This window comes from Microcaecilia unicolor, chromosome 4 (assembly GCF_901765095.1).
Source record: "Microcaecilia unicolor chromosome 4, aMicUni1.1, whole genome shotgun sequence".
Taxonomy (NCBI): Eukaryota; Metazoa; Chordata; class Amphibia; order Gymnophiona; family Siphonopidae; genus Microcaecilia; species Microcaecilia unicolor.
This window is the reverse complement of record NC_044034.1, coordinates 371,797,368-371,811,448: the sequence shown is the minus strand read 5'-3', so window position 1 is coordinate 371,811,448 and position 14,081 is coordinate 371,797,368. Positions and strand designations below refer to the sequence as shown.

General features: G+C 43.5%; 1 protein-coding gene across 1 annotated transcript in view; it reads left to right on the top strand.

Annotated features, from left to right (window-relative positions):
* Positions 1–7,484, top strand: part of PCYT1B (phosphate cytidylyltransferase 1, choline, beta) — a 56,566-nt gene extending 49,082 nt beyond the window's left edge. Inside the window, exons 6-8 of the mRNA XM_030202368.1 lie at positions 2,159–2,301; positions 2,490–2,678; positions 5,518–7,484. Coding sequence (XP_030058228.1) covers positions 2,159–2,301; positions 2,490–2,678; positions 5,518–5,718 — 533 coding nt within the window. The 3' untranslated portion in view covers positions 5,719–7,484. The remainder of the gene's footprint in view (positions 1–2,158; positions 2,302–2,489; positions 2,679–5,517) is intronic.
* The last annotated feature ends 6,597 nt before the right edge of the window (positions 7,485–14,081 follow it).

Below are 14,081 nucleotides of genomic sequence, written 5' to 3'. Positions count from 1 at the left end.
GACCCAATTTTAAACAGTTCTACTTCCAGACATCTGTAAGCATACAGAGCTTCCCCCCTCTGTTCCCAGAGGTTTGGGGTGGGGCAGAGGAGAAATGGACCTGTTGAGTGGGTTCTCACTTGGAAGATGAGGACTGGGAAAAATATATTGTTCTGCTCATAAATGTACACTTATTACTAAATATAACCAGATGCAATACCAGATCTTACATAGAACATACTGGACACCAGACAGAGAAAGGAAATTGGGTGGGAATGTCAGGAGACTGCTGGAGGCTGTGGTCAGAGGGGTACAATGGATGGTTGGGAGGCAGGGTTAGTGCTGGGCAGACTTATACGGTCTGTGCCCTGAAAAAGACAGATACAAATCAAGGGGCTGGTGGTTGGGAGGCGGGGCTAGTGCTGGGCAGACTTATATGGTCTGTGCCCTGAAAAAGACATACAAATCAAGGGGCTGGAGTTGGGAGGCGGGACTAGTGCTGGGCAGACTTATATGGTCTGTGCCCTGAAAAAGACAGATACAAATCAAGGTAAGGTATACACAAAAAGTAGCACATATGAGTTATCTTGTTGGGCAGACTGGATGGACCGTGCAGGTCTTTTTTCTGCCGTCATCTACTATGTTATATGTGGTGGGAATGCCCAATAGTACGTCAGTATTGGGGGACTGTTTGGGATAAGACCCAGCAATGGACGGGGAGGATTGGAAAGATAATAAACTGGCATGCATTTTGGGACTCCTACCTCAGGGTTTCCATGATGAAGGACTCCCACCAAGTGTGGCACACTTATTAATTTTTACTGCAAAGGTGGGTATTGCAAGAGGATGGAGAAGGGCAGAGGGCCGTACTATATTGGGCTGGATAACAGCTATCACAGAGATATGTATGATTGACAAAATAAATCTTGAGTTTAAAGGTGAGAGACATGAATATGAAGGCAAATGGAGGTTGGTGCTGAATGAGCAGCTTGGTTGAGAACTGTCATTAAGCTAACACTCCAGGGCTGATTGAATGCAATAGGGTGCGCATTGCTATACCTTATACCTCATGAGGGAATGTGGATTTGAGGCAAGGAGGGGGTTATTTTGGGAACATACTGAAGTTTTTCTGTTACTTAGGTTGGGGGGGGGGGGGAGGGGGGGGAATTAAAGGAGAAAACCAAAACCTGCGGATTGGTAAGGGGGGAAAGTTGTTCCCCCTCATTTGCAGACCAACTTGGGGAATTTTTATTACAGGGGCTAGTTGCATACAGTTGTTAAGCATGTGTTACAGGGTTAACAGGGATGGATTTGTTGTTGATTGCTGTACCAGCTATTGACGATATGACTGTTGTAAATTGCCTTAGGGGTGATGTACAGTTGTAGGTCTTGTTACTGTGATCTGATTTTCAATAAAAAATTAAAGTTAAAAAAAAAAAAAAAAAAGAGAAAACCTCAATCCCTCCAGACTCTAGATATCCAGAGAAAAGAGTTCAACTGACATGTCCTAGAAGCATAGACTGTGTTAACAAGTAATCCACTATACTATGTTGATAAATGAGTGTATGTGAAAGCACTGAACGTTCTCTCATAAAGAAGGAAAAGCCTCAAGGAGCTGTTGACCAACAGGTCTACTGAGCTACTGGCGATCAAAATGACCTAACATATGGGTAATAAGATCTGTTCGTCGTCATTGGCTCAAAAACCTTCCTGTAGTCGAAAGAAGGTTTTTGAGCCAATGATGACGAACAGATCTTATTAACCACATGTTAGGTCATTTTGATCGCCAGTAGCTCAGTAGACCTGTTGGTCAACAGCTCCTTGAGGCTTTTCCTTCTTTATGAGAGAACGTTCAGTGCTTTCACATACACTCATTTATCAACCTAGTAGGTCATTTGATATATGTGTAGGTAGGTTTTTGAGTTATTTTGATTCCACTTATATTAACAGATAAGCACTATAGGTTCCCTCTCTTCTACCCGATTAAAATTAGTTAGTGACTGTCCACGAAAGATTAAATCCAAGCAGGATTTATCAGTGTAATGTAAGTGAAAATGAGGAGAAATCACATAGAATTCCTGACATGTGAAGGACAAATACAGAATATATTAACATCTAGCTGTAAACAGCAAAGAACTGATTTAAATTGTCCCCTTTCATTGCGTCTTTCCTTCTGTAGGAATGTTTGTACCTACACAAAGGACAGAAGGAGTCTCTACATCGGACATCATAACTCGAATTGTGCGGGACTATGACGTTTATGCCCGACGCAACCTCCAGAGAGGATACACCGCCAAGGAGCTGAACGTTAGCTTTATAAATGTATGTGAAACTCCGGTTCAACATCTCAGCTGGACCAACCCATGGAATGCACCAGTTCCAGTCTGCTGTTTGTCTTCAGGGTTACTTTTGTATTTGGCTAAAGCTGATGTGAAAATAAAACAGAAAGCTGATGGTCTTACAGACCTGTCTCATAACCTTTTTTTTGTCTGCCTGGCTCTTTCCACCAGGAGAAAAAGTATCGCTTTCAGAACCAAGTGGACAAGATGAAGGAAAAGGTGAAGAATGTGGAAGAAAAATCCAAAGAATTTGTGTATAAAGTAGAAGAAAAGAGCCATGACCTCATTCAGAAGTGGGAAGAGAAATCTCGCGAGTTCATAGGCAACTTTTTGGAGTTGTTCGGTCCAGATGGGACTTGGGTATGCTACTTTCCATCCACTTCTTTGCTGCTGAGTGGGATTTTCAATCATGTGCAAAATTTTAAAAATTTGACTTGGTGCAACTAGATGATTAGGAGTCTGCACCAACTGGCTGGAAGCATTCTTTTTCCGTTTATTTCTATTTATTTATTGGGATTTGCACAACTGGGTCATTTGACTCTCCTGAATTATTGTGGCCCTAAGTTTCACCTGTTTAACCCCTGGGAAGGATGTCCAGCTGGAGCACTTCAGGGCTGCATTCCAGGTCTGGGCTTCAGGATTCCTTTAATGAATTTTCATGACGTGTCTTTGCTTTCCACATCTGGAGATTAGGAATGCGAATGGCCCTGCTTTGCCTTAGACAGAAAACCAGATCCATTTTGTGACCTTGAAAGACTAGACGTGGTCTTTTCTGAGTTGAACTCCTCACAAGGTCATCCCATTTCTTTTTAGCCATACTGTGTCAAACCAGTGGTCCATCTAACCCAGTATTCTGTTTCCAACAGTGGCCAAGCCAGGTCACAAGTACCTGGTGTAAGAAATATAGAAATATATGGCATTTTAATATGTGAAGCATCTGTTCACATTTTCCAAAAATACTGGGATTGGGGGGGATCCGATGAAGCTACAATGTAATAAATTTAAAACGAATTGGAGAAAATATTTCTTCACTCAACGTGTAATTAAACTTGGAATTCGTTGCCAGAGAATGTGGTAAAGGCGGTTAGCTTTGCGGAATTTAAAAAAGGCTTGGCCGGCTTCCACATTGAGCCTGCAAATAGGTGGGAAAATGTGGGGTACAAATGTAGTCAATAAATAAATAAAGGAAAAGTCCATAGACCATTATTAAATGGACTTGGGGTAAATCCACTATTTCTGGGATAAGCAGTATAAAATGTTTTGTACTTTTTTGGGATCTTGCCGGATATTTGTGACCTGGATTGGCCACTGGGCTCGATGGACCTTTGGTCTTTCCCAGTATGGCAATACTTGTGTAATAGGCTCTAGCTAAAGTGGTCTGTAAAAGAAAGCATTTCACTGTATCTTTGCTGGTGGAATCATTGCACAAAGGAATCGGTACTAAGCAGGAGAAGGGAGAGGAAAAGGGGGGTAAGAAGTCCACACACACGGCTGGCAGACAAACGTACCAGCTCAAGGCCACACTAGGCCTGAGATAACAGTGAAACAAAGAAAGCAAAAGGGAGGGGGAAGTTAGCGGGGAAGAGAGTGGAGAGTTTGGAGGAGTGGCCTAGTGGTTAGGGTGGTGGACTTTGGTCCTGAGGAACTGAGTTTGATTCCCGGCACAGGCAGCTCCTTGTGACTCTGGGCAAGTCACTTAACCCTCCATTGCCCCATGTAAGCCGCATTGAGCCTGCCATGAGTGGGAAAGCGCGGGGTACAAATGTAACTAAAAAAAAAAAAAAAGTCCCAGCTGCTACTACACAGAACCCTAGCAGACAGGCAGAGGACCATCGGCCAATGAGAAAAACCTAGGGGCAGACACTTAAATGTAACTATAAAATCTGTGGAATCTTATATAAATCTGTGTGTGTGTGTGTGTATATAGAGGCAAGCTCCAAGTTAGAGCTGATGGTATAGACACCCATTCTTGCAAGGATGATTTGAATAATAAATTGCTTAATTAAGCTTTGATTCATTAATCTGATTTTATGAGTCCTATTTTTGTATAGGTTATCTGGGGGCTATTTATAACACCTGGCAGAAAACCTAATCGTGGCAACATTCCATGCTACAGATCTCAGGGCAAGCAGTGGCTTCCCCATGTCTGTCTCAATAGCAGACTATGGACTTTTCCTCCAGGAACTTGTCCAAACCATTTTTTAAACCCAGATACGCTAACTGCTGTTACCACATCCTCTGGCAAAGAGTTCCAGGGCTTAACTATTCGTTGAGTGAAAAAATATTTCCTCCTATTTGTTTTGAAAGTATGTCCAAGATCTGCTGCTATTTATCGAGATAGCAAATCTCCTCCATCTAAAACCATACAACCTCCTGGTAGACTTCTTCCTAGAAGCCAGGAGTAAAGACATAGAGCTGCATTCCATCCTTGGGGCTCGGATGTTCAAGTGAAGCAAAATAATCGCTAGTTCAAAGTGATAATGCTCGGAATACTTCCTAAACTGATTTTTTTAAGGAACCTAAGTATTTCTGAGCATTATCAAGATCACAGATAACTTGTGTATACTGTTAGATTTGGGTCTAGCTCACACTTTTTCAGTAGTAGTAATTCAAGGCGAGTTAGTTAGGTGCAGCAGGTATTTCCCTGTCCCCAGGACGCTCACAATCTAAGTTTGTGCCTGAGAAAAAAAGAGAGTTAAGTGGCCTTGAGCAGGTCCCTTCACTAAGGATCAGTGGTAGGATTTGAACTCTGTTCTACTTTACAGCCCACTGCTCTAACCCATAGGCTGCGCCTCTAACCAAGTATATGTAAATTTATCTCATGCATGTTTGTTTTGGATAAGATTGTAAGCTCTTTGAGCAGGGACTGTCCTTCTATGTTAAATTGTACAGTGCTGCGTAACCCTAGTAGCGCTTTAGAAATGTTAAGTAGTAGTAGTAATGTTAGAAACCCTCTTTGCTCTGGAGTCCCAAGGAATCCCTGGGCTATAGTCTTGGATCCATGGTAATATTAATGGTCACAAAAAATAGTCTAGGTTTCAAGGGAATCCTGCTGTGCAAATCAGCCATGTTCTTAGGTTGTATGCATGCAAATAAATTGAGAATAATCTGAAGAACAGATCTGTATGCAGCCTTAGACTTTCTTCAGGCTAACGCTAAAAGCTCACTAAAATATCTTTATATGTTTCCACTTGCACAGAAACAGATGTTCCAGGAACGAAGTGGCCGAATGTTGCAGGCACTATCTCCGAGGCAGAGCCCGAGCAGCAGTCCAACACGAGAGCGCTCTCCGTCCCCTCCCTTCCCCTGGATGTCAAACAGATCGTCCCCACCCTCTTCTCCAAAGGCTGCTTCGGTCTCTATCAGCAGCTTGAGTGAGGGTGATGAGGATGAGAAGTAATACGAGCGTAGAAGAAATATCGCTTAACTAACAAGGGCAGAGCTGAGGGCAGGTGACTTCAAACGGTGAGAATCTGGAAAAGGAGAAGTCCAAAAACCCTTTGGTGCCATTAAATTAGATCTCAGGAACAGCACAATCTCTTGTTTGTATGGAAAGGCATCTGACCATTCAAGGAAGGAACGGAGGGTCTAGCGATGTCCCCAGTGTCAATAACGTTTTGTATTGTAAAACTGTAGACCTGGCAGTAGGTAGAGAGCTGACAGATGTTTCCATTGCATTTGTAACTTGCTCTAAATGTTGGTCAGGTGCAGCCTTGCCTGTGCAACAGTGTCCCCAATGTTGCAGTATCCTCGGCACCAAAGCATTGGCGGAAGAGACCGGTTTGGGAAGCTGATAACATCTTTAGATAATTGTTACATTGAGGGAACTACAGTCTGCAGATAGACCTGATTATTCCAGGACCAACAGGGCTACTAGAGCTGCCCAATTACCACAAGACAAAAATAGAGGAAAAACCTTGAGCTGGCCCGAGTCCACCTCGCACGTTGATGGCTGGACAGACTTCCACGGTGAACACTTCAAAGTACTGCAGAATTTTCCCTTTTACTAGTGCCTCAGACGCAAATGATTGTCACCCCTTGCTGGTGTTTGAAATGAATAGGCAAGGACTCTTTTCCTTAATATAGATTAATTAACCGCCAAACGGATCGTGGATCAAGCTGTATCTGTTGTCTACTGCCTGATTATTCACCCTTTAGATAGCAGTGGGAGAATGGGCATTCCCTGCAGAGACATCAGTCCCAGCTTGCTTTGTTCTTGTTAAGCAACCGTGAATGTTAACCTGATCGTGCATTTCAGGATGAGAGGAGAGGAGGACTGGGTTCCTGGGAAAATATCTGACCTACCTTTGCACTGTTGGACACAATATACTGCATTTTCTTCCATTGCCGTCCAATCTCTCGTTTCATTCAGCCCCACACAAATACATCAAGCTCTTGAGATTGTGACGTATAAGCTTGCAGGTTTCCTGGACACACAACACCTTCCCCACCGTGTTACTTCACCAGCCCCCTAAATACTAACAGCACACAATTAGTTCACCCTGGCAAGCTCAAACCTCAGCTGTCCCTAACACACCCTAAACAAAAACATATTTTCATGGTAAAAAAAAAAAAAAATCCTTGTGTATTAAACGAAAATGTGAATATTGTTACACTGGCAATGGGGTACTTATTTTCAATAGCGATTATTATTTACAAGCTCACAGCTGGTTTTACCTTCTATAAATCATAGGCAGAGAAAGTCTTATCTCCGAGGTGGTGTCATTTTGTTTCTGCAAATCTCACACTTCTATCATGCAAGATGTAGAATGAGCTTGGACAGTAGCACTGACGCAGAATACGTAACGGAGAATTCAAGATTTAAGTACTGTAACTAGACGAGCAGCACTTTCCGTCCTGCTGGGACAACCAGAAGCACTAGCTTGTAAGAAGATAAAATTGAAGTTAAGATCCGCCATTTGCCTCCTTTTCACATGTACCAGGTAATAAGGTCTCGTTTGCACTTGGGACTCCTCTGGTTATGCATGGTGTGAACATGGCTCACTGCTGGCAATGATTAGTGTTTATTGAGAAAACACAGATCATGTTAACAGCTTGTAAGCAAATACAGGCAGGACCACCCCCTTCCAATTTCAGTCATTTTAAGTACTTGTGCTTTAATGTGTTATTGTAAACCTAAGCTCAGTGTGAACAATAAATCAAGCTAGTCAGTAAAGAAGCTTTCTTTTTTATTTTTTCCAAATATTTTTATTAAAGTTTTAAATTCACACAGCCAATGCATAGTATACAATTATTGGAATGCCCTCCCGCGGGAGGTAGTGGAGATGAAAACGGTAACGGAGTTCAAACATGAGTGGGATATGCATAGAGGAATCCTGTGCAGAAGGAATGGATCCTCAGAAGCTTAGCTGAAATTGGGTGGCGGAGCAGGTGGGGGGAAGAGGGGTTGGTGGTTGGGAGGCTAGGATAGGGGAGGGCAGACTTATACGGTCTGTACCAGAGCCGATGATGGGAGGCGGGACTGGTGGTTGGGAGGCGGGAAATACTGCTGGGCAGACTTATATGGTCTGTGCCCTGAAAAGGACAGGTACAAATTCAAGGTAAGGTATACACATATGAGTTTGTCATGGGCAGACTGGATGGACCATGCAGGTCTTTATCTGCCGTCATCTACTATGTTACTATGTATTGTGTATTTTAAGATTTAACAAATTGTCCCCAACCCCCCCCCCCCCACCCTACCCTTCCCTGATAACTAGACACAAAATGCAACTGACTATCGGTGTTTATGAGTTCTTGAGTATAACAGTCACATCTGAGGAACGATCAACTTGGGGGCGTCTAGATCAATTCCTCCATGAGATCTCCACGATCTATATGTGTTCCATTGTCTATTAAACTTTATAATATTTCCAGAACAGATGGCTGTGAAGCTGTCTCTTTATGGTTCTTCCACTTCAGCAGTGCATCCTGCCTCTAAATTGCATTTTATAGCAGCAGAAATTTGACCAGTGGTCCAATCGTATAGGTGCAGGAATGGTCTGAGTTGGACAATAGAGATTAGTGGCATAACCGCACCACAACACTCTGATGTCTGTCTGCGATTGGCTGATTTATTTCCTCCCACACTCGGCTCTCTGAGCCAGAAGTGAAACCTAAGACTGGCCATACACTGAAAAATGCAATTTAGAGCAGGACTTGTATGTAAGGACATAAGATGTCTTGAACTAAAAAAAAAAAAAAAATGGCTACACTGTTCACACTATGTCACTATGATATCCATTAGTGAACTATTGAACTACAGCCAGTAGAAATATACTTAGACGATGGCAGGAAAAAATGACCTCTGACGTTGCAAAGGATTCTTACCGTCTCTGGAGGTGGCAGACTTTTAGCGACTGCAGTAATCATTGGTCAAAAATCTCCTTACCGTTTTGTGTGTATGTCAAATAATGTTTGTTTCACTATAAGCTGTGCATTACACTCTTCAAATATTAATTGTGCTTCACAACTAAAAAAAAAATACCCACAGCAGCAACGTTAATGCAAATACCTCACAATCGGTGACACTTATCTTTAAACTTAGATCCCGCCAGGCACCATTTCTGCAGTTTTGAGAAGATGAGAGAGCAGTTACTGTGAGTGACTTACTGAGGAGCCCTGGAAGAAGCGATGGCGAAACGGAACTTGTCTAAACCCTTGTTTGAAAACTCAGCTGTATTAACTGCTTTCAGTACATCATTGGATGATAAACTCCACTTCTTAATTGTGCATTAATTCACAAGGAAATTGGAGGAAATATTTTTTTTCAAAGTGCTTTGTGAAAATGCCTGCCTCATCATGGGCTGTGTTTAGCCATGCCAGTAAAAAGCAGCTGTGATGAGGACCCTCCTCTACAGAGAGAGGGGATGAAGTAGTACTAATCTGAAAGCACCAAGCCTCAAACTTGTAATTCTAGATACTGACCCCTCCTCCGCCTTTCAAAACCTTCATAATTCAATTACTTTAAAAAACACATACAGACAAATACGAAAAGTAAACCTTCCAATCATACCTTTCCTGCCTGGTTTGATAGGCAAGGCATGGCGGATCTGAGCTCTTTAAGGGTTGCAACAAGAAATGAAAATATCAGAGTGGGGGGGGGGGGGGGGAGCAGGAAGAAACAAATGGGATTAGACGCAGTCTGGGGGGTGGGGGTCTAAAGTTATATGGAGAGCGCTCGCAGGTCAATGTCCATATCAATCAGACCACAGAAGTAGACCTAATTTTTTTGAGTGGTCATGCTTAAATAGATTTTATGTATTCACTGGGCTACTGAATAGTGGCCTCATTGAGTTCAGAGCATCACCCCTTGGTGGCCATTCAAACCCAGAGTGGGGACATGTATGTATGCTGATACCACTAGTGGGGGCCCAATAGTAAAGAAATTTTGTATAATGGTTTAAAAAGGGGATAAAAATCCTATACAGGTTTTCAAAGATTTGTATGCTTTATGGGTGTGGGTGGAAGGGTGGGTGTGCGTGCTGTAATCCATACCTTACTGGTTATCCTATATGGAGCCCTCAACAGCAAATATTCCCACAAGCATGTGCAAGAAAAGAGGGCCGAAGGAGTGGGGAGGGGAATATAAAATAACTCTTCTTTGTGATAATGGTTATTGGCATGTTGATGGAGAAACTTGGCCATATGTTAGGTTTTTGCACATTTAAAGCAGAAAAGAAGATTTGCAGAAGAATTCAAATGCACATTTTTTTTCAGGTTTGGGCTAGATCTTACATTTTGTATGGGAAAACATCTTCTTTTCTACCTATACCATACTACTACTACTTAACATTTCTAAAGCGCTACCCGGGTTACACAGCGCTGTACAATTTAACAAAGAAGGACAGTCCCTGCTCAAAGGAGCTTACAATCTACCATACCTATATCTATTGTGAAACTGATTGCTGAACACATTTACCCTGTGGATTCTATATATGGCATCCAGATTTGGACGTGCTTCTGAGATGCCCGTGCAACTTAATTGGCTAATGGCCATTAACAAGCAATAATTGGATGCCAACAACCAGTTACTGAGGTTAACTGCTACAATTAGAATTTGCATGCACATATGGCTGTGCGCTGTTCTGTAACCCTGGGTGGCAAAATCCTATAGCGTACAACCCAAAAGGAAATGTGGCCATGGGAGGGGAAATCCACAGAGTTATGCACAGTTTTATCAAATTATTTATTTAACACATGCCCCACATTTTCCCACTAGTTGCAGGCTCAATGTGGCTTACACAACAACATGGGTAGGTTACAGTTCAGTATAATATCATTAAACAATGTCATAGTAAAATATTAATCGTAAACTTATCGTCTAAGACAACAAAGATAATAAAAGATAATGGAAAAACATTAAGGTCCATAAATGTTGCTGAACACAAAAGAAAGAAACTAAGTAATGACTGGATGGTACGCCTTCTTGAACAGGGTGGTCTTCAATAATTTCCTGAAGTTTAGATGATTCTGAGTTGATTTTAAGAGTTTAGGCAATGCATTCCATAATGGGTCTCCGCACTGGGATTTACACCAACGTTTTACAGTTGTAAGACTGGTACCCAGAGTTGGGCATGGGAAAGTGCTGTTCTAGAAAATCATTTAACACCAATTGTTTTTTTGGCGCCCAGCACCATTTCTAGAAAAAAAAAGTCCTTTCCTTAGCTCTCCAGACCATTTCCAATGAGTGCGTATGGGCAGATGGCAGATTGAGAATTACTTAGTGATATAATACAAACACCTGTCCTGTGCAGCCCAGAGCCCACCAGTTTCGTCAGCAGATGGTAGGTGAGTAGCTGCTCAGCCCTCACCTGGCTTCAGGGTTGCAGGGAACTCCTGAGCGTGCTCTACTACTACTACTATTAGCATTTATATAGCGCTACCAGACGCACGCAGCGCTGAACACTTGACATAGACACAGTCCCTGCTCAAAGAGCTTACAGACGAGACTTTACAGGCAAGGAAAGGGAATTACAGGGTAGGGAGGAGGAGGGCAAATGAGTAACGGTTAGGAGCCAAAGGCAGAAGTGAAAAGGTGAGTTTTGAGCATAGATTTAAACACAGGTAAAGAAGGAGCTAGACGTATGAGTTCAGGAAGACAGTTCCAGGCATAAGGCGCCGCAAAACAAAAGGAACAAAGTCTGGAGTCAGCGGTAGAAGAGAAGGGGGACAACAAGAGAGATTTGTTTAGAGAGCGGAGGTCACAGGGAGGAATGTAGGGAGAGAGAGGTAGTGAGGAGTCATAGAGTGCATGCATTTAAAGGTCAGCAAGAGGAGTTTGAACTGTATACGGAAGCGGATAGGGAGCCAATAAAGTGACTTGAGGAGAGGGCTAGTGTGGGCGTAACGATTCTGGTGGAAAATAAGTCGAGCTGCAGAATTCTGAACAGATTGGAGAGGAGAAAGATGATTGAGCGGAAGACCAGTGAGAAGTAAATTGCAATAGTCTAAGCGAGAAGTAACAAGGGTGTGAATAAGGGTTTTGGTGGCGTGTTCAGAAAGGAAGGGGTGAATTTTGGTAATGTTGAAGATAAAGAAGCGACAGGTTTTGGCGATTTGTTGAATATGAGCAGAGAAGGAAAGAGAGGAGTCGAAGGTGACTCCAGGGTTACGAGCCGAGGAAACAGGGAGGATATGAGAGCCATTAACAGAGATAGAGAATGGGGGAAGAAGATCCACCAGAATGAACACAAAGTACGGAGTGAGAGGTAGGAAGAAAACCAGGAAAGAACATGGCCCTGGAATCCAAGCGAGGACGGCATATCAAGGAGTAGGGTGTGGTCAACAGTGTCGAAAGCAGCAGATAGGTCAAGAAGGATGAGGATGGAATAGAGACCTTTGGATTTAGCCAGAAGCAGATCATTAGAGACTTTAGTAAGTGCAGTTTCAGTAGAGTGAAGAGGGCGAAATCCAGATTGAAGTGGGTCAAGAATAGGTTGAGAAGAGAGAAAGTCAAGGCAACGGCGGTGAACGACACGTTCAAGTAATTTGGAGAGGCAAGGGAGATGGGGCGATAGTTGGCGGGACAGGTAGGGTCAAGTGAGGGTTTTTTAAGGAGTGGAGTGACAATAGCATGTTTGAAGGACGTAGGAACAGTTGAAGTGGAGAAAGAAAGATTAAGGATGTGACAGATGACAGGGATGATAGTAGGAGAGATAGTGTTAAGTAGGTAAGTGGGGATGGGATCAGAGGAACAAGTAGTACATTCAGAGGAGGAAAGAAGAAGAGCAGTTTCTTCAGTAGAAACTTCTGAGAATGAGGAGAAAGAAGGACAGGAAGGAGAGTGGGTGATGTAGACTAAGGGAGAGAGAGGTGGGGAGGGTTTGGATGAAAATTCAAGGTTAATCTTACGGATTTTATCATGGAAGTAATCAGCTACAGTTTGTGGAGAAAGAGAAGGGGGAATAGGAGACGGTGGTATTTTGAGAAGAGAGTTCAGTGTGGCGAACAGAAGTCGAGGGTTAGAATCAAGGGAATTAGTCAAATGGGTGAAGTAATCCTGTTTGGCAAGTGAAAGAGCAGACTGGAAGGAGTTCAGCATGAATTTGAAATGAATGAAGTCGGCAAGGGTACGGGATCTAAGCCAAGAATGATCTGCTGAATGGGTGCAGGAACGAAGATAACGAATTCTAGAGGTTAGCCAAGGTTGGGGTTTGGTGTGCCTAGTAGGACGGGGCATTAGAGGGGCAAGAGTGTCAAGAGCAGAGGAGAGAATAGTATCATAGGACGAAACAGCTTCATTCACAGACTTGGGTAAGGTGGTGGCAGATAGAAGGTTAGAAACACAAGAGGATAGAGTAACGGGGTCGATAGCTTGAAGGTTCCTAGAGGTGGGGGATGAGATTGGGTGGGACTGGGGAGGAGGGTGCTTAAGATTGAAGGTTAATAGGTGAGGGTCGGAAAGGGGAGATCAGAGGAATAGAATCTGGAGGGAGATGAAGGATAATGAAAGAAGGAGAGCCAGGTGTCGAAGTCAGTGAGGAAGCATGGAAGAGGCTTATCAGGGGGGCGATAAATGACTGCTAGACAGAGAGGCAAGGGAGTGAAGAGGCAGATAGGGTGGACTTCAAAGGACGTAAAACAGAGAGACTGGGGTGGGAGAAGAGGTTGGAATTTGCAGGAGGGAGAAAGCAGGACGACAACATCTCCGCCGTGGCTGACAAGGCGAGGGGTGTGAGAGAAAAGATAGCCACCATGGCAAAGGGCTGCAACGGAAGTAGAGTTATCGGGGGAGAGCCAAGTTTCAGTTAAGGCAAGTAGGTGGAGGGAACGAGAAATGAAAAGGTCATGAATGTAGGGAAGTTTATTGCATATGGAGCAAGCATTCCATAGGGCGCAAGAGAAAGGTAAGAAGGAAGGTGGAAGGAGAGGAATAGAGATGAGATTAGAGACGTCGCGATGTGGCCTGCATAAGTAGGAAGAGGGCAGATGAGGGCCAGGATTGGGGTTGATGTCACCGACTGAGAGTAAAAGAAGGAGTAAGAGAGAGCGGAGGAGAGTAGGAGAGGTGTGGCCACGAAGGTGTCGAAGGTGAGAGGTACTCAGGTAGAATGGGGAAGGCAAAATGGAGGAGAGAAAGAGATGAAGATTAAAAGCTGAGAAGGAGGAAGGGGGTAGGAGAGAAGGTGAGGTGATGAAGTCAATGGATGGGAAGTGAGCTCCTGAAATGGCATCTTGAGCAACTGCAGACCGGGCCTGGCAGACTTGCCCCGGCAGGATTCAGAGGGGAACACGCTGGTGGAAAGCATTGCAGTGTGAGTG